Source organism: Globicephala melas, chromosome 15, assembly GCF_963455315.2.
Source record: "Globicephala melas chromosome 15, mGloMel1.2, whole genome shotgun sequence".
In the NCBI taxonomy this organism is placed as follows: Eukaryota; Metazoa; Chordata; class Mammalia; order Artiodactyla; family Delphinidae; genus Globicephala; species Globicephala melas.
This window is the reverse complement of record NC_083328.1, coordinates 75,066,446-75,091,642: the sequence shown is the minus strand read 5'-3', so window position 1 is coordinate 75,091,642 and position 25,197 is coordinate 75,066,446. Positions and strand designations below refer to the sequence as shown.

Genomic DNA, 25,197 nt, shown 5'->3' with positions numbered 1-25,197 from the left:
AAAGAGATTAGAGTAAGTTGTTCAAGGAAATTCCCTGGCGGTCCAGTGGTTAGGGCTCTGCGCTTTCACTGCCCAGGGCCCGAGTCTGACCCCCTGGTCGGGGGACTAAGATCCCACAAGCTGCACGGCGCGGCCAAACCAAAAAAAAATTGTCCAAGGTCACACAACTAGTAGTGTAGATGCTGGGGACTGTGCAGTGTGCCTGAGACCATGCGTCTATTCACACCTCTATGCTGTACCACCGAGTTGTTCCTGTTCCGCTCGGGAAAATTACTCACCCTTTCCCTCCTCCACTCCATCATGTGTGTAATGGCGGGGCTGGTTAAAAGGATTCGATCAGATTGACTTTTCTGGAGTATCCTGAATGCCTGGTTTTGGTCACCTTTCAGGAAAGAGGGTTAAATAAAAATTATTTGAGGGCAGGCGCTGTGTCAGGAACCCAGGATGAGAATGGTTATCTATTGTTATTCCTGTACTCATTAACGCCCAGCTGAGCCTCATATGGGACATTCAGCAGATACTGTGGAAGGCCAGGGGATATTGCGAGAGGGAAAAAGGCAAGAGAGCTTCCAGGGATCACGTCGAGGGCCTGGGCAGGTCAGGTCCCCACCAGGCAGCAGCCATCTTACCTGCCCCCAGTCTCGCCCCCTCTGCCCGGCAAGTCCTGGCTCCTGCGCTTCCGGTTTGAGGACCCGCCTCCCCGCGCTGGACAGCGGGGCCAGCTTCTTTCAGGATCTTTTTGCCACCGTACCGGCCCCTAATTCTGGGCTGGAAGAGTCGCCACGGAAAGGAAGTATCATTGTGAAAGGGCTCCCTTTAGTTCCATTTCAATTCTAGGAATATTTACTGAGTATACTCGGGGTCAAGTACGGAGGAGAGTCGTGCACAAGACAGGTATGGTCCTTGCCCTCAAGAGCTTGTTAGTGTGCGAGGCAGCCATTAAAACAAGTAACTGCACAAATGATGATTTAATGACAAGGTGTGAGCTGCCTGGCATATGGCAGATGTTCAGGACATTTATTCTGCTAATATACATTGACTAGGGTTTCCAGACAATGGATAAAAATACAGGACACCCAGTTAAATATGAATTTCAAACAAACAAATAATTTTTTAGTATGAATATTCCTGGTGTTCACTTCCTAACTTGGGCAAATTACACTCCCATGCAATATTATAGGAAAGGGAGAAGGTACAGGTAGAGAAGGGATAAAGGGTCTAGATGCTTCTGTAAGCCTTTGGACTTCTGGCTTCTAGTTTCTTTATAAAGTAGGAGGTATTTACTATTTATGAAATAGCTACCATTTATTAATCCCCTACCATGAGGACTTAACAGCCTGTAATTATACATTTGATTAGTGTATAAATCCCCAGTGGCTAGCACAATCCTGGCTCATAATGGGTGCTTAGTAAACACCATATATGCCTGAATATAAGGAAATCAAGTTTTTTGGTCAAATTGAATGTGAGAGCTTTTAGCACTGAAGATGAAATACTTCTAATGCCTACTTATTTTTAATTACACTATATTTAAAACAAGTGTAGAAATATATTGTCTAGTCATACATTTTAAGAAATAGTTTGATCCACATCCACCTTTGACATCAGAGTAACTGACAATATCAGAGTAACTTTTAGTTATTTAAGTGCCCCAGGCACATCCTAGTCCTATTTGAGTTGCTCGAGGGCTGGCACTTCCTGTATCTTGTGCATGATGCTAGAACTTGAAGTCTTATCCCAAGGCCTAGGTACCCATTCCTAAAACATCTGATTCCCCCACAGCTGCTCCTCTTGGAGTCTTCCCTTCAATTCAGAAAGATAACTCCACCCCGCAGTCATTCAAGCCCCAAACCTTGGTGTCATTCTCTCACGGCAACTCCTCTCTTGCTTTCACACCTTACCCTCAAAAATACATCTGACGGAATCAGACAACTTCAGCACCCCTATGGCTACACGGCCCGAAGCAGCCGCTGTCTCCTGCCCGGAACCGCCAACAGCAGCCTCCCTGGTCTCTGCTTCCCCTCTTTCCCCGTTGTCCCTTCTCCACATGTAGGAGATAGATCCTATTAAAACCTATTTAAATCGGGAGGGGGAAGTATTTTCCAGACATCCTACAGCCAGCGGCAGAGTGCAGAACAGAAACACGCCCATGACCTCAGATGTTCACGTGTGGAACCCTCTGCTATGATGTTTCAGGGCTGCCGCTAAGGCACCTGAAGTCGTTTCATGGAACACAGCCACTTCTTGCCTCATGGGACCTCCCAACATGGGGGGCGAGGGGGGGGTTCGGCAGGGAAGGGGGTTCATTCTCCAGACAACACAGGCCCGGTGAAGCCAGCCGGCGAAGTATCAGAGCTGAGATCAGAGCCAGATGGGACTCACTCATGACAGACAAGAACTTCCCCTTAAAAAGAGCAACAATCTTCCGGGAGCCCCCCAGACCCAGACTTCAGCAAATGGTGGTTAATGAAAACAGGCATTACAGCTTACCAGTTGGATAAATTATGAAATTTATTTATATTTCACCTTTTAAAAGCCAGAACATAACAAATGTCACTTTCTGGAAAGTCGTCTTATTAGAAATACATGAAGTGCACTTAATACAAGGAACTCAGTTTCCTGGTATCACCAGTGAGACCACCATCATCAGGTCCCGCAAATGAAGGTTTTGTCAAATTTCCCTCTAAACTTAGACTGAGATGAACTTCTTCCAGAAATTAGTGAAGAATCTGACCATAACATCGGGGCCCTCCCAAGCAACAGCACATTAGAAAAAGTTACTCTGCCCCCAAAGGGCCCGCCTTTGCTGGGCCCTGGGCACGTGCAGCTCTCGCTGGCAGGGAGCACAAGGCCCACAGCTCAGTGCACAGGCCCAGAGCCCCTTGTCATCTGAAACCTCAGCCACTGACCAGAAACAATGTCCATATTCAGACAAGAGATCTAACAAGGAAAAATGAACCTAGACCCAGATGCCTTTTGGTGGATCAGAAGCTCTGCTCCTACAGAGTAGACAGCCCTTAGCCTCGTATTTATTAATATTCGTGAAACAGTCGAACTTCACGCTTCCGAAGGTATTAGCAAAGCAAGTTTCCAGTGGACAGCTTCCATTACCAACTGCTCCCAGGAAGTGTGCTGTGCCTTCTGAACAGCGTGTCTTGTCAGAGACAGCAGCGGCGATACCAGATCTCCCCAACCCCTCCGCTTTAGAAGGCAGGTCTTCACACACCGACTTACGTGTTGAAACCAGTTTTATAAGGAAACCATTCATGACAGAAAAGCAACACACAGTTTAATCTAAATTACCAAATAAAAGAACTAGTATCCACTGGAGCCCCCAAACTTCTTATTCATTTGAGGACTCCTTTTTGTGCTTCAAGGACAGGAACATAAGCAGGCTCCCCAGTAGAGAAGCAAACATAACCAAGTCACCGGAAAATACTTCATTAGTTTGAAAATCAGAACCAAAAAGCTATGGCCCTCCCACCTCACTTAGCTGACCCTCCTCCCCACTTATGGATAAATGGAGTTTAACTTTCCTAAGCCAGAAACACTTACTTTCACTAAAAATATGTGGTTACACCTTTATCCTAAAAAGGCACCATGCAGGCATTTAAGATTGAACCAGTTAATCCTAAGGGTGTGCAGGAATGGTAGGAAAATATCACTAAGCAAAACTTCCAGCACCAGACCATGTTAAGTCCAGAACATTCAGGCCAACAGGACGTGTGAAATGTTTCCCATGAGGTAACTCCAGCTTCTGGCAGCTGCTGCCAAGGACCAACTAACAGGAACTTGCACAGCACAGAAGGAGCTCCATCACTGATCAGATGCGTTATTGCCAGAGCTCACACCCCGGGGACAAGGAGAGGAGACGCTTGTCCAATCTGTGCTATTCATGACCGAGAAAAGGTCCTGGCTGGCTCAGAGGACCTGAGAGGTCAACATCGAACACGAGGCTCAAATGTGAAACAAGAACAGGTGGAGAAGCTGGGTTCCCTTCCAAAAAGGAGGCAGAAGCTGCAGGATGTGGCTGAGGAGCAAGACCAGACATGTGACAAGCAGGGTAAACAGTAGGGGAAGAGACCAAAGGAAAGGAGGGCTCTGATCTGGGGACCTGTTCCCCGTTGGAAGTGACCCTGTCCTAATACCACGGCTCACTTCCAGGTCTGTTGTACATTTAGGTGGAGGAGTCACACGTTTCCCGCGGAACATGTAATGGAAGCTCTGGAACACGAGCCCCAGCAGAGCCTGCTCACTGGTCGATGATGGAGCGCTGCAGCACCTGGTTCATCATGTCCTCCTCATCCACGTCGTAATCCTACGGGCAAAAAAGACGCTCGGCCTCAGCCAACTGTGCGCAGCTGCAAGAACTCACTTTCAGTTGGAGAAGCAGGGCATGTGAGCGGTGGCTCTGGAGAGGGGCCGGAGGCCAGGGGCCAGCTCCACGGTCTGCGATGCCGGCTGCATGACTCCGGGAAAGTGCTTGATCTCTCTGTGCCTTGGCTGCCTCATCCTGACGATGACCATGATGACGGCTCCCTCAGATGGAAGGGTGGGGACCAGAGAGCACTTGAGTGAAGCCTGGCACAGACCAAGCATTCAGACCTGGAGCGTTCCGAAGTAAAAGCAGCCTTTTTGATTCAATGAGGCAAAGCTATCTATTTGGGAATTGCAGCTGGCGTTGCTGGCTGCATTACCTGAGTCACACACCGCCCAGCTTGCAATTCCTTAGCAGAATCACTTCCATTCCTTGCCTGGTTCCCGTGGGCACCTGAGCTTAAGGATCCTAAACCAGGTTCCATAACAGGTAGAAACCACATACTGAAGTGGACAAAAGTTTTGGAAAACATAAAATAAAAGCAAGCTTACTATATCTCAGTCTAGATGACTGGCCAGTTCATCTTAAATACCACACAGCTGTCATTCCAGGGAGCCCATCACATCAGTGACAAAACTCACCAAGGGGGCCCACAGTTCTCCAGGTAAGAGAAGGGAGGGAGCTGTGCCACCCCCCGGGGGAAGGAGTTAGAGCACAGGCTCCAGACTCACCACGAAAGTGTCGTAAGAAAACTGGTGCCGGCGCTGGATGTGCTCTATGAAGTTGGCGCTGCGGTAGTTAGGGTCTCCCCAGGGCATCGAGGCACAGATCGGACAAACCTTTCAATAAAGAAGCACGGTATCAGGTGCTGGATGTCTGAGCTGACATTAGCCCTCTGTGGCCTGTGTCCGGCCACCTTTCTTCCAGGACAGCTTTCCTGACCACCAGTCCAGGGCCTGGTCACATCTTCAAGTGCACATTCACATCCCAGAAGACACTGTCAGTCTCCCACTCGAGTCAAAAGGCTTAGGCCATGATACCACCCATTTTTGATCCCCTTCTGAGGTGAGAACACTGTGTCAGCCTAGGAGGAGCCTAGACTACGACCTTCCAACCCATCACACAAAATGATCTAAAAGCACAAAGAAAACCAAGGAAATGACAGTAAAACACAGACTTATGTGCTATTTTTATAAAGTAAATGCGCAGATGAGGGGGCTCAGGCTAAAGAGCCTTCATACAAGAGGTTGATTTGGGCTTTGAAGAGCGGGAGGTATTCGGAAAGACAAAGAGTACATGGCAAGAAGCCAATTAGTCTGGCTAGAATGGAGAATTCACGGCGAGGGGCAGAGAGGAGTTGGAGGGGGGGAGAAGCAGGCATAAGCGGTCTGGCTTGCCGACGGAACCCCACCATCTACAAGGAAGATATGTGACAAAGGGGGCTGACATAAGATAAATATGAAATGGTTAAGGAGCTAGGCAGGCGGCTGGCGCTGTGGAGGAGAGCATGATCAGAACCAGAGTCTGGGGAGGAGGAGGCTTCCAAAGGGAAGGGCTGAAACACTGACATTTAAGGAGTTTTGCAGAAGGAGAGGGGCAGAACAGAGGACCAAGGGCTGAAGGAAGTGAGGCTTCAACAGAGACAAAATAATCAGAGGGATTTCAAGAAGCCAAAGGAGGTGAAAAAAAGGACAAAAAATTAGGTTGCAGTACCAGATACCACAGAGTAGTTTAGCAATATCTATCAAAATTATGAATGTACTTAACCTTTGACCAAATTAATCCATATCTAAGACTTTATTACTATTCTTTTTTTTGTTAGGAAGTGGGATTCACTGATGGGCCTCAGTGAGGAAGGGACAGGGCCAAAGTCTCATGAGTGCCTCTGTCCAGGAGCCACGATTAGTGATGTATTTGACCCCAGAGCTATCTGGGATGAGCCACTTCTCAGCCGCCATGTTTTCAGATTCATCTGCATTAAACTTAGTAAATCCCCACTCCTTGGAGACGCAGATTTCCTGGCAGCCAGGGTACTTGAACTTGTCCCTGCACAGGGCCTCAATCACATGCTCCTCGTTCTGCAGCTTGGTGTGGATGGGCATGATGACTTCGCCAACGGAAGACTCTGGCTACTGTGCCCAAGGGTTTTCCCAAGGCACCCTGTACACCTGTCTGGAGCCTGGAATGGGGATGGCCTGAGGCCAGACACGAATGTCCACTGGAAAGCACTGTCTCCAAGGTCCCTTAGGGCAACCTGTACAGGCAACAGGCTGCATACACTACCAAGGAGGCTGCTCTCTGCAGCCATTGCACACCGGGCCCCCATGGAGAAAAGAGCACGGTCGGCTTAACTGGCTGCAGGCTAAGACTTTATTTTTCAGACATACGTAAATACAGGCAAAGGTATGTTAAAATCTATGACAGCCTTTACAAATGTACTATGAAAAACTTCAGAACTATAGCAAAGTAGATAATAGTTTGATAAACCATCCCTTATCCTCAACACCTAGATTTAAGTTTGGCATACTTACTTCAGCACAAAATGAAGCATTTAAAAATAAGACACAACAATTCACCCTTAACTGTTTCAGAACAGTCCTAAAAATATGTGTTTCCCTTTACAAATACAGTACTATTTATTATCTCACCCAACGATCAATTTTTTTTTAGTAGCATTTAATATCCAGTCTTTAATCAAATTTTCTGATACCGTCTGGAAGTAACCTTGACGTTTATCAATAAGGGACCAGTTAAATCATGGTACAGACAAGTAATGGAAAACTGAGAAGCTCATTAAAAAAGAATCAGATCTACATGTACTGATGTGGACAGAGGTCAACAACATTGGTTACAGTGTGTAGAAATGCGCTGTCACTTGCATCCAAAGGGGGACAAAAAAGGAAGACGCACATGAATCACACATTTGAAAGCTAGAAATGTCACTGCATGACATAACTGTGTATTTTCCACACACACAGTTGAGCACTACTCAGAGGCCAATGAGCACCCGACAGAGGTGTCTCTGATGCTGTTAAGAGAGAACTGGTTTAGGAGCCAGGACACTGGGTTCCAGTACTGGTTATGCACTAACCAGCTTCACAATGTGGGCAATCCACTTAGCGTGGGTGGTACGCTGGTTTCTTATTCACTTCCAGAAATGAGTGCAGGGGAGACAGTGGTAGGAAATGAATTTGAGTAGCTCTATCATTTGACTTAACATCCGTTTTAGTTTTCGTAATTACTAAAATAGCTGAGCTTATCTGGCTAACTTTAAAATGGAAAATGGGTAGTGGGAGCAGGTGGTGGTGTTTGTGTGTCTGTGTCTAAGCTCATTTGCTCTTTCAATCAGTAATTAGTTATTAAGAACCATAACTGAAACATCTTGAAGAAGCAGCTGAAAACCTGGCTTTGGGGTGTTTTTCATAGAACATATCATGCTTAGTGCAGACAAAGAATGTGCACTGAGCAGCTATTCTGGAATCATAGGAAAAGAAAATGTCTGGCCTCAGGCCATCCCCAGTCTAGGCTCCAGACAGGTGTACAGGGTGCCTTGGGAAGGCCCTTGGGCACAGTAGCCAGAGTCTTCCATTGGTGAAGTCATCAGGCCCATCCACACCAAGCTGCAGAACAAGGAGCATGTGACTGAGGCCCTGTGCAGGGCCAAGTTCAGGTGCCCTGGCCGCCAGGAAATCTGCATCTCCAAGGAGTGGGGATTTACTAAGTTTAATGCAGATGAATCTGAAGACATGGCGGCTGAGAAGTGGCTCATCCCAGATGGCTCTGGGGTGCGATGGCCATTCCAGATTGGCATCTGCCTCAGAAACCTCAACACTCATCTATGTAATAAAGATACAGATCTCAGAAGGATGGGTATTAGTATCAAATGATGAGGCTGTTTATTTCTGAGAGAAAATAATCAGTTCTTTGTGACTGATCTCATGCAAGGTCGGCAGGCATGGTGTGTTGTTCTACTTTTACACTGGGTTTACTTCTATTATACAAAAATGACAAGTGGTAATATAATGCATTTCTCACATCCAAACATAAACTAAATTGCAAGAATATAAAAAATACTTGAATAACTGATGGTATAGAGGGAACCAGGAGTCTAGGGAAAGGGGCCACAGTCCACTTCTTATACAAGGAACTGACTACATACAAAGAAACAAATTTTAAAAATTGCAGCGAGGTGAGAGAAAACAAGGACTTAAGAAGACCAGCTGGGTCCATGGAGAATGTGATGCCAGCAGTGGACGCTGGACTCTAAAGGGATAAAGGAGAGAATACGGAAGAGACAGCAGCAGCTGACAAACCAAAGCCTGAAGGAAAAGAGAAACTGCAGGTTATATAGAGAAAACAGTAGACCAAATATTCCTCCCACCAATTAGACAGGGAAGACTGGGCATGTCTGAAGGAAAGCAAGTGTTACGAGCGGGTAGAGAGAAAAACTGAAGGTGACAGGAGAGACATGGTGGGGAGAGGAAGCCTCAGGGGCAGGGCAAGGCCCTAGTCTCAGTCCTCTGCCTGGATCTGAGGATGCGGGCAGAGAAGAGGCAGACTTGCAAAGGAGCCTTTTCCTCAGCACGAGGGAATGATAAGGACACAGAAGGAGGGGTGCACACTCAAGCGTTCACAGGAACCCGGTGGGAAAGGCAAACAAGCAAAGCAGGATGTCTGTGAGCCATCCCATCTAGAGGGGCCAGCACTACTCAGAGCCAGCCAACTCTTGCCGGAACTTCTCACTTCTCAAATGTGGAGTATCAAGATTGAGAAATCTGCTAATTTTTAAAGGTTGGGGAAATGAAAATGGGTATGGGCCAGACAGGCTGCCAGTCTGTGACCTCAGAGATAGATCAGAGAGCTCCTGAGACAGAAGGAACAGAGAAGAAAGGAACACACATCTGGTACTTGGAACTTAGTGAAAAGCAGGACTCACCATTATCTGTGGAAAAGATGGGGATAGTTCATGCCAGGAACTTAATGAAAAGAGAGTGCCCAGTACAGCCACCAGACAGTGTGTGTGTGTGCCTAGTGGCAATAGGGCCTGGCTGAAAACAGGGTGCTCGCTGGGCCAAGCCAGCCCAGTTCCCTAGTTTGGGGAGTTGGGAAAAGCAGAGGGGGGGGGTTCATCTGTGGAATCTGTCACAGCACAACATTAAGAGTCCAGGGAGCCCAGTGTAAAAAGTAGCTGTACTGACCAGAATTTGGACTTGGCAAGGAGTTCAATAGAGAAGATTCAAGGTATTCTCAAACAGACCAGCTGAATCTTAAGATTTAAGACAGAAAAACACCGAGTGCCATCAGGCCTAATTCTACTAGCAAAAAGCTCATGCAAATTCTCAAGTCTGTACACCATCTTTTATAGCAGTGGAGCTGAAGATCTGCTCATAAAACTAGCTACACAGTTCAACAGAAGCAGTGTGAGATAAATGGGAAAACAAACAAAACTATAGAGAAAGTTGTATTAAGACCTAGTCTGTCAATCACATTAAGAGGGAAGGGTAACACTGCTGAGATGGACCAAATTCAAACTTTTTTTTTTTTTTTAAAGAAAACTACATGTCAGCCTTGATATATAAATTAAATATCAAAGGACTGATATGCACTATCCTAATAATTTCATCTACATTCTCTTTCCCCACAACTATGAAGAAGCTACTCAAATGGAAAACGGTAGCTTTATGCAGACACCAGGGGATCCAAGTTAACATTACCAACAATGGGAACAACAAACATCACATGACCCGCCTGATGTATACCCGGAAGATGTAGCATCCCTGCTCATAATCATGAAGAAACAGACAAACCCAAACTGAGGGACATTCTACAAAACAACTGGCCTGTCCTCTTTAAAAATGTCAAGGTCATGAAAGACAAAGAAAAACTGAGGACTAAAGAGACATGATACCTAAATATAACACACAGATCCAGGATTTTGGGGCCAGGGGAGATTGCTATGAAGGACACTACAATTGTTAAAATTTAAACATGAATCCCAAAGTAGGTATTAGATTGTATCAATGTTACAATTCCTGAATGTGAAAATCAGACTCACAAAAAAATGTGGTTTTCTAAGAAGACGTTTACTTCTTCTTAGGAGATATGTGCTGAAGTATTTAGGGACAAAGGGTCACGATATCTGTAACTTATTCTCAAATGGTTAGCATAAAATATGTATATAGAGTATAGTTAAGCAAATATGGTAAAATCTTATTAATCTGTGACTCTAGGTAAAGGGTACATAGAGTTCATTTAACTAACCCTGTAATTTTTCTGTTAAGTTTGACTTTTTTTCCTCATAAAAATTCAAAAAACAACAACAAAAACCCACATAACAAAACAAAAAACTCCAAGAGTTACTCTTACCACAGATTTGGTGTCCGTGCTATGCAACAACCTGCAGTGTTCTACAAGTCCTTCTTGATCAAAATTCTTCTCCGGACAGTAAGGACAAGGGAAAGTATAACGGTTTGGGACATTTCTGGAAGATGAAAGGCAGGAAAAAAGAAGAAACCTCTCTGTGAGTAACTTTCCACATAATTTCAATCACTGTACCCTCCCAAAAGGAACAAAGTTCACTCAATGTGTCATGACAGGGGTTCTGATGATCACTTATGCATCAGGTCAAATGACTGAAAATAACAGATCAGCTAATATTTGAAGTGAACATGAGAGTCCTTCTCCACACCCATCCCAAAACAAAACCTTATGTCAGCTTTAGCCAGCATAACAATTATACCGCCACTTTCCAAAACTCATGAAGAAAGACGTCCACCTAAGAGAGTGACAGAGTCATTTACCTTGGCTGAAGGGACACATCCTTGGTGGTGGCCTTCACACCTTCCATGATGTAATTCTGGTATTTGGAACAGGTAGCCACATGTGCACGGATCTTGGATAGGAAGAACTTAAGTAGGAAGAATCAGAGCCCACAAGTTAGTCAGGAACTTGTACCCAGTCCAACACAGTCCCAAAGTGAAGGCAAGATGAAAACTAGACCTATGTCACCCTGGCAAACAATCTCACCAGACTCCTGGCTATGCTGATGGGACTGAAACTCTGACTGTTGCAGGGTTTCTGTTAATACCAAGGCTGATGTTTTACGTGACCAAACGAGGCTATCTGCCTCCACTCTAAAATCACTCGCAGGGAGGTTTGCTTTATTCATGATATGCTCTCTGCTCACAGAGACACTCCAAACCCAGTGAAGTTTTTAAAGTTTTCCACACTGGCACTTAAACTAATCTCCTTATGCAAGCCAAGAACCACATTCCATTATAAGTGCGGCAAAGAAAAGTGATGATTTACGTAAAAGGGATAAAGGCTAGTAATCCTAGTTAAACAATTATATCCTATCACCAGATTGTGATAAATGATCTTACAAAAAAAACCCAGAATCTGAATTCTATTTCTCTAATAAAATCTAGTCTTTGCAAGATGGAAAGAGAAAAGAAAACCCACAGAAGAGTGCTTCATCACAGGTGATCTAAAAAGAAAGAAAAAGTGTAAGGAATGAAGAAAGAGGACGTAAAGGGAAGATAAACATTTCTGGAGGTATAATACAATACAATCACTAATCTTTAAAATGAAGAAAATCAAAAGCATACAGAAATTTTTAAAAACTCATCATGCATACATAAAGAAAGATGAAGGTAACAGGAAACTTTATTTCAGTATCTTGAGTTTCTAAATCAAAAGAAACTACAAGGAAAAATATGTTTCAGTATTTGAGCTCTGGCTTACCATGATGCTTCTTTCTGTCTTACCTCCAGCTAAAGAACTTGACCTCAAGCTGTCTATCAAAGAGCTCCCAATTAAAAGGGACGGGAAACAGCCCTACTCAGAACTGCAGCCACTGGGTACCCCTAGTGCTAAATCACTCTGAAAGGAAAGAAATGGTAAGGTATATCCATTTTATGGCCATCCATATTAAGGTGTTAAAGTAATGAAACTAAAATGCGAGGATGTCAAATAAGTCATTAAGTTAGAAAAAGTTTTCAAAAGTGAAAAGAACTTGTAGAAATATATATTATAGTATGATCCTATTTTGTAGAAATCTCACACTTGTGTTTGTCAATGGGCAGAAAAATATCTTGCAGCCTTCCAAATTGAAGCATTTTTAAAGAGGTCATCTCTGGAGTGGGGAACAAGCCTACATTAGTTTATATTTTTGTGTTGTCTGGAATTAATAAAATCATAATGATTTAAAAACCAATAATGCTGTGTATATCTCTTTGAAAATAAAATGTTGTAACCTGTGCAGTTACAACAGATGTTAAGATAAATATTCTTGACTCGAATATGGTCACACAAAAGAGTATGGATGCATGTCAAATGTTAGATATTGCTACTATAATCAAATGACTTCATATTGACCTTTGCACTACAATTCCTCCTCGCCAAGTGCTAAAAAGTTGAACAAGTTTTATATCTTTAGTAATATACATTATAAAATTTCCCCTCAGGACTTCCCTGGTGTTCCAGTGGTTAAGACTCCATGCTTCCACTGCAGGGGGCACGGGTTCCATCCCTGGGGTTGGGAAACTAAGATCCTGCATGCCAGGTGGCATGGCCCCCCCCCCAAAAAAAAGAAAAATTTTCCCCTCAAACTCATTGCAGCAGGTAACTTTGAGTCACTGACTTCATTTTATATTTAAAAAAATTAAGAAATGTCATTCATTATATTCTAATTAAAACTGTGTATGCTGCTTTGGGAAAATGGGTCTTTTGCAGGAAAAAACCGGGACAACTGATTTCTATGGCTTTCAAAGCTAAACTATGTAATATACTAAACCAATTCTTAAAGGAAAAAAACCCCCACCACAACCAATTAAGGTTACCAAAATGCAACAGCACAGCCACTGCCACAGATAACCAGCATGCACACGTGCTGTTAGTCACTTAGTCACGCTCTAACTTCAGAAACGACGTGGCAACAGATCTACATTTTACCCATCTTATAGAAAGACACTGACTCTTCCGTTTTACTTCCACATACATTTTTACGGCAGCCATGGCAAGAAGTCTCTGTGCTCTCAATCTGCCGCTCGAGCTCCACGGCTCGGACGCCAGGTGCTAGAGTGCTGCGACACACCCCACAGACAGGCTTCTTCGGCTTCAGACATTCCTGCAGGCATGCAGAGCAAAAGCTAGAACAAGACATACAGAGAACCTGCGTCATGCATCGTGGAGACAAGACAACAAAGATGGATAAACTTTTAAAATGACATCAATGAATAAAAAACAACTTGCTCCCTGCTCTTGATTCAAATACTGAGTCCTTCTGGGCAAGAAAAGGGGGGGAGGGTGTTCCTTGCAACGAACACACAGGTCCAGCAACAGAAATAAATGCAAACTCCCATGACATGGCAGAAGGTGCTACGGCACAGTCTTCAGACCTTAGCCCCTGCCGCTGAGGGATCTTGGCGGGATCTCCTGAACTTCAGTTTCTCCTCTGTGAAGTGGAGATTGTCGTACCTACTTCTAGGATTGCTGGGAGGATGGATTATGCATAGCAGACTCTTACTACAGTGTCTAGCACATATGAAATGCACCACAAACAGACGCGGCTATCATTAGAGGTGAATGCAAAGCACTATGGAAACACAAAGTCAAGAGCAACAGTTGTGACCCAAGAAGGACAGAGCTGGTAAGACTTCAGAGGCAGCATCCGCGAAAGAGCCTTAAAAGAAAGAGTTCAGTGGTACAGGAGGGGAAGAATATTCCAGGCCCTTAGACTTAGACTTTTATTTCCTCAGATGCATCGTGAGTGTTTAACACCTTTCCTCATAAGCAGTAGGGAGCCAGGTGTTTAAAACAAGGTAGCAACCAGACCAAATTCAAGTTTTAGAAAAATAACTCTGGCGTTATCAAGGACAATAGAGTTGCTGGTTTAAAAAATTTTTTAGATGAGGAAAGACAGAAAAGACTTGATGTAGAAACCAAACAGATGGCCAAAGGCAAGAAACCGTGAGGCAATAAAGAATTCAGGAAATGATTCAGGGGTAGAATCAGTAGGACTTGGCAATTTACTGAATTTGGAAAAGAAAAGAAGTCAAAGATGACCAACTTTCTGTCCGAAGCCTAGATAGGTGGTGATACTCAGATATGGTACAGAGAAGGAAGGAATAATAAAGCATGAAAATACCCTGGCTACATCCTCAACCTGACAGACAAGATAACAAAATCTGCCAGGAAGAACTCAGGACATATAATCAAAGGTAATCTGTGCATCTGACCATTTTTTACTGTCTCTAAAAATTTTCTTCCTTTTTGTTATTTAGCTAGATGTTAAATGCTGCTAGACAAAATTCTAAACCAGGATGGGAGAAAGTGAGGGGGTCTAATGATTCACAAGCGAGGGCACAGTGGTGAACTAAACAAAACCCCTGTCATCATGATGCTTATATTCCAGAGTAGGGGAAAACACAAGTGTTAACTTCAGATAGTGATTAAATATATGAAGGAAATAAAACAAGGCAAAGAGATCAGCTGCGGGGGAAGGGGGTCATAGAAAGCGTCTTTAAAGGGGTAACAGTTGAGCTGAGACCTAAAATTATGAGGAGAGCCGCACAGACGTGGATGAAAAGAGTTCCACAGAGATGACACCAAGTGCAAAGCGGGAACCAAAAGGCAGAAAGGAAGGTCTCTGAGGCCATGATGTGGTAGACCACAGGGAGAGGATAAGCGATGAGGTTAAAGAGGCAGATGGGGCCTTATGGCCATCACTTGTTGTACCTCAAAGGCAGATCAATAGAGTACCCAAGAGAGCACAGAAGATCCCAGAGAGCATAATGAAATCAAACCCAGCTTGTAGATAAAAGCGGCTCAAAGCCTCCCTTCAAGCATACACCAAGATTCAGCTCAGAGATCAATGTTCACAAGCCACTCTGTGCCTGAGTCATACCCGGCGAACAAGCCTGCTTTTAAATGGCCCCTGCACCTTGGACTGGCTTTTAGTTTCCATTTCCTATTTATGGGCCTTTTTCTAGTTCAGCCTTCTAGATGCTCCACTTCCTGTTATACTGCTACTTAGAAAATCCTTCTCTTGGGCACCTAGCCACCTGCCATTCTCCAGCTGTATTCCACTAAGTTGGAGGGGGATGTAAAATTCAGGGCTTGAAATAAAGTTTTATAAAGATCAACGCTCCACGCAGCCGGAGCTGCAGTGCTGCTCACCTCCAAGCACAAAAGTTAGCAAAAATCAACCAGGCAGAGCAAAAAGCACTCGGCTGGAGCTAAGGGAGACTTGGCTGCCCTCACAGAGGTGTAGCCATCTGTCTTTAATCAACATTGAACTGATGAACACACGGAGCTAGTATGGTGAGTACAGAAAAGAGCCAAGGTTTGAATCCCAGTACTGCTCCCTGACCTCTGACCTAGGAAAGGTCCATCTGGCTCAAGGAAACCTCAAATTTTGCTTCTCTTCAGTTGGCAAATTGTGCTGGGTCAATCCTCTTCATAAATGTTAACTGTAAATGAAATCCACTGAATTAATCCAAAATTGGGTAAACATAATAATGAGGACTGATCCAAGAAAAGAGGACTCAACCAGAAAGCTACCTAGGCTCCACTTCAACTTTCACAAAGTTTGCTTCCACCACTAATTTCTTAGTTCATTCGTTCCTTACTTGATCACTCCCCCTGTCCCCATCCCAGGTTTGATCTCTATAATACCTTCCCATTGCACAATGAGTTTTGACAAAAGTTTGAGCATTATTAGTACTTATTTATCATCGATTCACTGGACTGTGAACTCCGAGGGCAGAATCACCTTGTTTCCTACTGTGCCCCCAAATCTGGCACATAGTGAGCACACAAATATTTTAGCCAGTTGAACATAAGATTGGAAGATGGTTGCTCAGACACTACGCTGGGCACTTGGGACAGAAGGAGGCGCAAAACAGACATGATCACTACCCTCGTGATCCCTAAGTTTTGCTCTGTGCAAGGCTGGAGAAAGAAGCCCCAGGAAAGAAGCAGGGAGGTAATTTAAATGGGGATGGTGACAAGGGAGGTAACTTAAACTGGGACTTGAAGTCTGGAAAGGATCTGGGATAGAGACGGGGGAGGTGCAAATGAGGCAAGAAGAGTTCCAGGCTAATTGAACTGCAAACAGGAACAGCCTGAAGCTAGAAAGAGCTTGGTGCACTTGAAGAAGCAAAAAGCAGTCAGTGTGCCTGAAGAGCCCTTGCCAGGTGCCAACTGTTCTCTGAACTGGCAAACAGACACCTGCAGTCCATCTGGGGAGAGTAGACAATGGTGAACCTGCCCTAAGTGAGCCTCAGTGCCCTCACCTGCAAGATGGCCTCCAACCCTCTTCCCCTGCTGTAGTGCTGCAGAAATAAGAATGCCCATGAGGTCCAGTAGGTGCCTATTGTGCCTACTGACCAACAGAGGGGTCCTAAGACCAATACCAAGATGATGCCCGTGACGAGCACTGGGGAAGGCCACAGAGGAAACTCCAACTCCCAGTAGCAAGAGGTAGGTAGCCACATTTTCTACAGTTCTTTCAACTGAAGCGTCTGATGTGTGTCTGATGGAGCAAGGCTTAGATTCAAACCCAGCCAACCTCAAAGCACCTACCCCAGAACCTATACTGGACATTTTCACACACATTCTATTCAGTCGTCATAAGCAGTCTATTAGCAATATGGAAGCTTTATAATTTCAAATACAATGAAACAAACCTCGTACCCAAGTAGGAATGCTAACAATCCCTATCTGCCAACTCCCCACCTCTTTCACAGCGAAGGGCAGACTGGTCAGATCTACATCAAGACTTCCCTTTTGTTCTTTTGGTCTAGTCCGGCGTTTCCCCAACTGTAGTGAACATTAGCATTACTTGGCACAGCTAAACACATGACGCCATATACAGTGTACTTCAGCGGCCACGAACAGACTATTTAAGGGAAACTGACTCCCCAAGAGCCGACTTTAGACCCTACCAAACCCCCAGCAGGGTGCGACTCCACCATCGCGCGTGGGAAGGAGCCTGGCAGGCTGCCTGTAACACAGCAGGCGCTCAACGGAAGAGCGGGATACTTGGGAGTAAGCAGGGCGGAAGAGAAGACCACCCCGCCAACTTCCACGGGCCTCCAGGAACTCCGTGACCTCCCGCTCCCTCTTCGAGACCCTCCCTGCCGAGGCCTCGCTCCTCGGCTCCATTTTCCTCCCAGTCAGGCGCCCCCACGACCGGCCCCTGACCCTCCACTTACACGTGTCCACAGGGCACCTGCACCGGCTTCTCGTACACCTCTAGGCACACGGGACATGTGAAGCGGCCCAGGGGGTCGGCCTCTGCCGCCGGCCCTGCCAGCTGCGAACCACCATCACGGTCCTGCAGTTGCGCCGCCATCTTGCCGCCGCTCAGCGCAGGGCAACGGCGGCCGAGAAGGAGGAGCACGCGGGGGCGGGGCTAGGGCGGGGCTTATGAAACGTGCGTCGGGCTGGGGGCGTGACTCACGGAACGTGCGTCCGGCTGGGGGCGTGACTTATGGAACGTGCGTCGGGGGCTGGGGGCGGGGCTAGTGGGTGGGCAGCGCCTCCTGGCCTCTCTGACGGGAGGGAGGGAGGGAAATCTGGAAAATGTGGAGCCAGATCCAGAGACTGGCTTTGTGGAACAGGCTTTGTGCTTCAGCCACTGTTTCCCAAATTTAAATCGTTATTACTATTACTTAAAATTTACTTATGCACTATTACTGAATCTTTCTCTTCAATCGAGTTGTTCTTTTTTTAAACTTCAGCAAACAAATTTTAAAGGGAGATCTGTTATCACTCCCAAGCTACAAATAGAAAATCAGTATCACATTTCTACAGGACACTGGAAAAATACAATGGAAACAATACAATCTTATAAATTCATGCTGGATACTGTTGCCGCTGAAAAGGGAGATTAAGCATGAGTAGAGAGGTGCTGAAGACAGACTACCACCACACTGAGACTTCCTAGGGAAAGCAGAAGTAATCTCTATCTCCCTTAGAGTCAAACTATTTAAAATTGTGTCCACATGCCTCCTGGCCATGGGGTCCAGCTCCAGCTCTGTATAAGATGGGGAGCCTCGGGTCTGAAGAGAGACTAAACCTCAATCCTGAAAGGAGCAGGCCTAAAACCCAGATGTTTTGAATCTCAACTTTCTCCACTTTTCACTGCACCAAATTGGCTCTTGTATACAGCCCACTTAACAAAAGCTACATCTTTTTAAAAGGCAGGCTCTGCTAACAAGTCTGTGTGGTTTTCTTAACCAGGAAAGTCAATGATCAATTAAACTCCACCCTGAAAGGCCACAAAGCCCTCACAGTAAGGAGTCTGCACAGGACAAATAAACCAGTTTGCTAAGCCAGATTAATTGAATGCAAATTTGCGCCTCATTTGTCCCATTCTCAGTCCTCTGGGTTGATTTTGCTTGACCTGCTGGCAGCAGGAGGATTATTTTTAGCTTGCCATGTGGGCATCTTTTCACAAACGAATAACCTGGCGGGTAGGCAGCAACCCTAGAGGGCCAATGCTTATGTTTTACCATTTCTTTTTCTTGTTCCTATGCCAGGCACCTGTGCATCTGACCTCTTCCCAGCCAAAAGTGCCCTTTCTCCTCTCCAGGGATGGGGGTGCTTTAGTGGGGGCAGAGGTGTGTTGTGGGTATTTATAAGCCTTTGTGTTGGCTTTGTAGCTGCCACCAGACCCTGTGCTGAGAGCGGGGAGGACGGTGAGGGCAGGGGAGTCCCAGACCCGGGCTTCAAATCCACTGAGTGCCTCCAGTTTGGGCTCTTGAAATGAACTTTCCATGAGCTCGTACACTTAGTCACAGAGACAGGAGGACAGGATTGAAATAATACTATATTAATAGTGAACTTTTTGTGTGCTTATTATTCTAAGCACTTTCCATGAATGAATCCTCAGAGCAAGCTGTGACTTAGCTTTCTAGCACTCACATTTTACAACTATGCAAATCGAAGCACAGAGAGATTAAATTACCTTTTAACACAGATGGAAAACCGGAGTGAGGATTTGAACCCATGCAGTCTGGCTTTGGTACCTGTGCATTTCAGAGTGCCAGTCGTTCTCAAACTCTTACGTGCATCAGAGTCACCTGGAGGGCTTCTGAAAACAAGATTTGCCGGGGCAGACCCCCAGAGTTCTTGATTCAGCAGGTCAGTAAATCTAGGGTGTGGCCTGAGGATTTGCATTTCTAACATTTTTTCCAGGTGATGCAGCCACTGCTGGACAGGACTGTACTTTGAGAACCACTAACCTACATTATACGCCCCCACCCCCCACCCCCGTCCCCCAACCCCAGCCCCGGTCAATGCTGAGACTAGACTAAATGTGCAATATCCCTTCCTGCTTTTTCTGGGCATTCTCCGTGAAAATGTCCCCACTCTCCCTTTCTTAGCTTGCAAATGTATTGCCAGCCCTCCCTCATTCCCCACAGTCACACTGGCTGTTTTTCAAAAACAATCAACCTAATAATGTGTGTCCAATGAATGGATCTTTCTCCTCCCATTTTCCCTTAATGTTCTTGAGGAAAATGTTTCCCACAATCATCTCTTCCTCTTTAGTTTTTGGCAGCCTCTCTCAGATGGCCTACATCATCTAAGACCCTCTTGGGGTTCTGATGAGAGCCTGGGGAAGGGGTCCTGCTCAAAGGCTTCGCAAACTTGATTTTTACTGCCAAGGGAGACTCATTCATTCAGGCAACAAAGAGTCCCTGTGGGCCTACTGTGTGCTGGGCCCTCCAGTGCCGGGGATATGGCGTGAGGGAGAAAGACATGGTCTCTAATAGGCAGTGAGGTAGGCGGGTGGCGACAGATGGTTTAAAAAATTATTCAACTAAATAGTGATCCTAAGGAAAATCAATGGGAAATCTGCTCCTGTAATCTTTTGTTATGCCATGATCCAGTCCCACCATGCCCACACTTCTTGCCCACAGAAACTGTGACATAGTGTGTGTTGCTTAAGCTGCTAAGCTTGTGGTCTTTTGTTATACAGCAACAAATAACTAATACAACCTCTTCGTGGGCGATTTGCCTATAATTATCCAATTTACAAGAGTACACATCTTTTGATTTATCTTTTCTATTTTTAGGACTTTCTCCCACAGACTTGCATCATCCAATACTGTGGCTATTTACATTTAAAAATTTAAATTAAAAAACAAAATTAAAAATTCAATTCTTCAGGCTCACTAGTGATATTTTTAGAGCTCAATAGACCATGTAGCTAGTGGTTATATACTGGACACAGCAGATAGAGGACATTTCCGTCATCACAGAAAGTTCTGTGGACGGTGCTGCTATAGACCAACTCACACTGACATGTAGGAAAGATACGTACACACAAATGTCCAGGACAGCATTGGTCATAATAGCAAAGTGATTAATACAACAGATATAATTACTGGTATGTTAACTCCATGAGGAAAGGGATTTTTGCCCATTTTGTTTACTACTGTATATTCACCTTCTAAAACAGTACCTAGAGCATGGTAGGTAACTCCATAAGTATTCGTTAAATGAATATACAGCTGATAAGGAATGATGTTTGAAATATAGTTTTGATTAAAATAACACCAGGATGCTGAGTAATGCAAATAATATGTGAATATGTTTGTGTATGATGAATAGATGTCTCTGGAAGGTAGGGTAACCAACTATCCCAATTTGCCTGGGGCTGAGGGGTTTCCCAGGATGTGAGGCTTTCAGTGCTAAAGCTGGGAAAGTCCCAGGCAGAGCAGGATGAGTTGATTACCCTGCTGGAAGGATTACAGAGAATCTAGTACAAGTGGCTATTATCAGGAAGTGAAACTGAGGGCCTGGGGCCTAGGTTCTGGGCCTGGAGCAAGACTTACTTGTCATTCTCTTCCCTATTGTATTGTCTAAACTTTTCTATCAAGTTACTTTTTTTTTTTTTTTTTTTTTTTTGCGATACGCGGGCCTGTCACTGTTGTGGTCTCTCCCGTTGTGGAGCACAGGCTCTGGAAGTGGAGGCTCAGAGGCCATGGCTCACGGGCCCAGCCGCTCTGCGGATCTTCCTGGACCAGGGTACGAACCCATGTGCCCTGCATCGGCAGGCGGACTCTCAACCACTGCGCCACCAGGGAAGCCCTAAAATTAAACCTTTAAAAAAAAAAAAAAAAAAAAAAAAAAAGATTGCCAAACTGGTAAGAGAGCCAGGAGGAATTCCCATCTGCACCACTAGGGGGCGTAGGAGTATCTCACAGGCTCACCTTGCCTGGCTCAACTAGGTGATCATGGCTTCCCTTGTTCTTTACAGTTCCTTAAATGTTTACTGCCCCTACCTCTATGACTTACTGTACTTAGCATGGAAGTAAAAACCAAAAAGAAAAAAAAAAAAAAGACTGGGGAAAAAAAGGACATAGTGTCGGATTGCAAGGAGTTTTAACATGAGTGACACTGGCATGTAAATGTCTATTTAGGGACTTCCCTGGTAGCGTGGTGGTTAAGAATCCACCTGCCAATGCAGGGGACACGGGTTTGAGCCTTGGTCTGGGAAGATCCCACATGCTGCGGAGCAACTAAGCCCGCGTGCCACAACTAACTGAAGCCTGTGCCCCTAGAACCCGTGCTCTGCAACAAAAGAAGCCACTGCAATGAGAAGCCCGCGCACCACAACGAAGAGTAGCCCCTGCTCGCCGCAACTAGAGAAAGCCCGTGCACAGCAACGAAGACCCAATGCAGCCAAAAACAAATAAATAAGTAAATTAATAATAAATAAATGTCTATTTAACCAATAACTTCTAGGTGTCAGGTATCCTGATAGGTGTTGGAATTATGGCAGAGAATGATTTGGATATAAACAGGAAAGACACGGGGGATGACCACGTAAAAAGGCTGCTTCCAGAAAATTGCAGTTCATCAGTCACTCCACCAGCTCATTGCTTTTGCACAGCATTTTACAATTTGTATTATATCAAGGGTCAGCAAGATCTGATAAGAACTAAACCTGAAAAATGGATATTATGGTTGCTCCTGGTAATGTCTAATCTACTTTCTATCCTTTGGTTGGTTTTTTTTTGGCTGCGTTGGGTCTTCGTTGCTGTGCGCTGGCTTTCTCTAGTTGCGGCGAGCAGGGGCTACTCTTCATTGTGGTGCGCAGGCTTATTGCGGTGGCCTCTCTTGTTGCGGAGCATGGGCTATAGGTGCACGGGCTTCAGTAATTGCAGCACATGGGCTCTGTAGTTGCGGCACGCGGACTCTAGAGCATGGGCTCAGTAGCTGTGGTGCATGGGCTTAGTTGCTCTGCGGCATGTGGGATCTTCCCAGACCAGGGATTGAACCCATGTCCCCCGCAATGTCAGGCAGACTCTCAACCACTGTGCCACCAGGGAAGTCCCTGTCTCTTTGAATTTGCCTACAATAGGCATTTCATGTAAGTGCAATCACATAATATTTGTCCTTCTGTGACTGGCTTCTTTTACTCAGCATAATGTTTTCAAGGTTAATCCATGGTGTAGCATGCGTCTAAACTTCATTCCTTTTTATGGCTGAATAATATTCCATTGTTTGGATATACCATATTTTGTATATCCACTCATCTGTTGATGGACACTTGGGTTGTTTTCACCTTTTGGCTATTGTGAATAATACTGCTATGAATATTGGTGTACAATATTCTGCTCAAGTCCATGTTTTCAATTATTTTGGGTATATACCTAGGACTAGAATTGCTAGGTCACATGGTAATTCTTTTTAACTTTTCAAGAACTACCAAACTGTTTTCCACAGCAGCTGCACCATTTTTCATTCCAACCAGCAAGGTACAAGTTTTCCAATTTCTCCACATCCTTGCCAACGCTTGTTATTTTTCTTTTCTTTTTTTTTTAAATTATAGCCATCCTAGTAGGTGTGAAGTTGTATCTTATTGTGTTTTTTTTTTTTTTTTTTTTTTTTTGGCAGTACGCGGGCCTCTCACTGTTGTGGCCTCTCCCGTTGCTGAGCACAGGCTCCGGACACGCAGGCTCAGCGGCCATGGCTCACGGGCCCAGCTGCTCCGCGGCATGTGGGATCCTCCCGGACCGGGGCACGAACCCGTGTCCCCTGCATCGGCAGGCAGACTCTTAACCACTGCGCCACCAGGGAAGCCCCTCATTGTGGTTTTGATTTGCATTCCCTAATGGCTAATGACGTTGAGTGTCTTTTCATGTGCTTATTCACCATTTGTCTGTATTCTTTGGAGAAATATCTATCCCAAATATCTATTCCAGTCTTTTGGCCATTTTTAAATTGGGTTGTCTTTTTTTTTGTCCACACCCTGCATCATGTGGGATCTTAGTTCCCCAACCAGGGATCAAACCTGTGCCCCCTGCAGTGGAAGCTCGGAGTCTTAAACACTGGACCACCAGGGAAGTCCCTAAATTGAGTTGTCTTTTTGTTGTTGAATTGTAGGAGTTTTTTATATATTTTGGATATTATAAATTCTACTCTTCTGAGCAGCATAAATGCAAGGTGCCCAGGATTGAGCAGAATGACATCAAGCACAACCACATTGCCCAAACATCTGAGGCCTACTGTACACCCCAGCCTAGCAAGCCCCATGAGTTTGAGTCAAAAATAATCCTAGCTAGCTTGTGTTGAACTATCACTCCGCACTGGCACCTGTATTAGCTCATTCAATCCTTGGGGGTAGTTAGTTCTATTAACCCCATTTTGCTGATAAGGAAACTGAGGCCCAGCGAGGTAACTAGCTTGTCCAAAAGTTGGAAAGTGGCAGAACTGGGATCTGAACTCAGGCCTTTTGGCTTCTTTTCACAAGTTCCATCACGCTTTTGGCACTTCCTTACTTTCCGGCTCAGTAAGATGTACCAGCCCCACATTGTAATTTCCCTGTCCCAGCTCTGACAATCAGTTGTTTCTCCAAGGCTTGGCTCATTTTAGTGGAGAATGGTATTTAGAAAGCAAGATATGGGTGGTCAGTGCTTATTGCTACAGCGGTGTCATTTCTTTCTTTCTTTCTTTTTTTTTTTTGCCATATCGCATGGCTTGTGGGATCTTAGCTCCCCAACCAGGGATGGAACCTGTGCCCCTGCAGTGGGACCAGGGAGTCCTAATCACTGGACTGCCAGGGAATTCCCCCCCCTTTTTTTTTCTAACAGCGGTGTCATTTCTCATAGGCTCACTCAGTAGACAGAACTAGGAAGTGTATCTACATATAGTGTTTATAATTGCAAAATTTCACTTAAAAATCTGGATTTTTAGCTCCTCTTCAGAAACCTGAATATCTGATCATGATCAGCTGGGAAATTGGCAACAATCAGCTGGAGGATGGTAGGGGTTCAATAATTTTCGTTTTCTCGTCTTATTTATTTGGCTGTGCCAGGTCTTAGTTGTGGCAGGTGGGCTCCTTAGTTGTGGCATGAAAACTCTTAGTTGTGGCATGCATGTGGGATCTAGTTCCCTGACCAGGGATTGAACCCAGGCCCCCTGCATTGGGAGTGTGGAGTCTTAACCACTGTGCCAGCAGGGAAGTCCCTTAATATTCTCTTTCTGATAAGGAGGCTGTATGCTCCTTGAGGGCAAGGGCTGTATCTGTCTTGCTTGTGTCTGTCTCTGCCCCTTAAATCGAACATCAATCCTGGCACATTGTAGGCATTCAATGAAAATTTCAGTTGGAAACAAATGCTCTCTAATGGGTGTACTACTAGTAGTAGTGTAGTATGGCAGGTAGTAGTAATATAATTGTGAGCAAAACAGGTATACTAGTTTTGTCTTCACAGAGCTAACTGACTTCTAGGGGACAAAGATATTAATAAAAATCATATAATATGTATTTGTAGAATGATATAAAAAACATGATCTGTATTTGCATTATTGTCCACAGTTGGCTTCATACATATGCATACGTACATACGCACCCTTAGAAA

General features: G+C 45.0%; 1 protein-coding gene and 1 non-coding gene across 2 annotated transcripts; both read right to left on the bottom strand.

Annotated features, from left to right (window-relative positions):
- Positions 1-2,493: 2,493 nt before the first annotated feature.
- RNF114 (ring finger protein 114) lies at positions 2,494-17,699 on the bottom strand. Its single transcript, XM_030839060.2, has 6 exons — positions 17,536-17,699; positions 13,317-13,467; positions 11,119-11,225; positions 10,685-10,799; positions 5,050-5,157; positions 2,494-4,318 (listed from the first exon to the last, which is right to left on the bottom strand). Exons 1-6 carry the CDS (start codon positions 17,673-17,675, stop codon positions 4,253-4,255), a joined length of 687 nt encoding a protein of 228 aa, XP_030694920.1. The 5' UTR covers positions 17,676-17,699; the 3' UTR covers positions 2,494-4,252.
- On the bottom strand, positions 6,545-6,679 carry LOC115843277 (small nucleolar RNA SNORA70). Its single transcript, XR_004035699.2, has one exon. It is a non-coding gene; the product is annotated as a small nucleolar RNA SNORA70 (small nucleolar RNA).
- Positions 17,700-25,197: the final 7,498 nt, after the last annotated feature.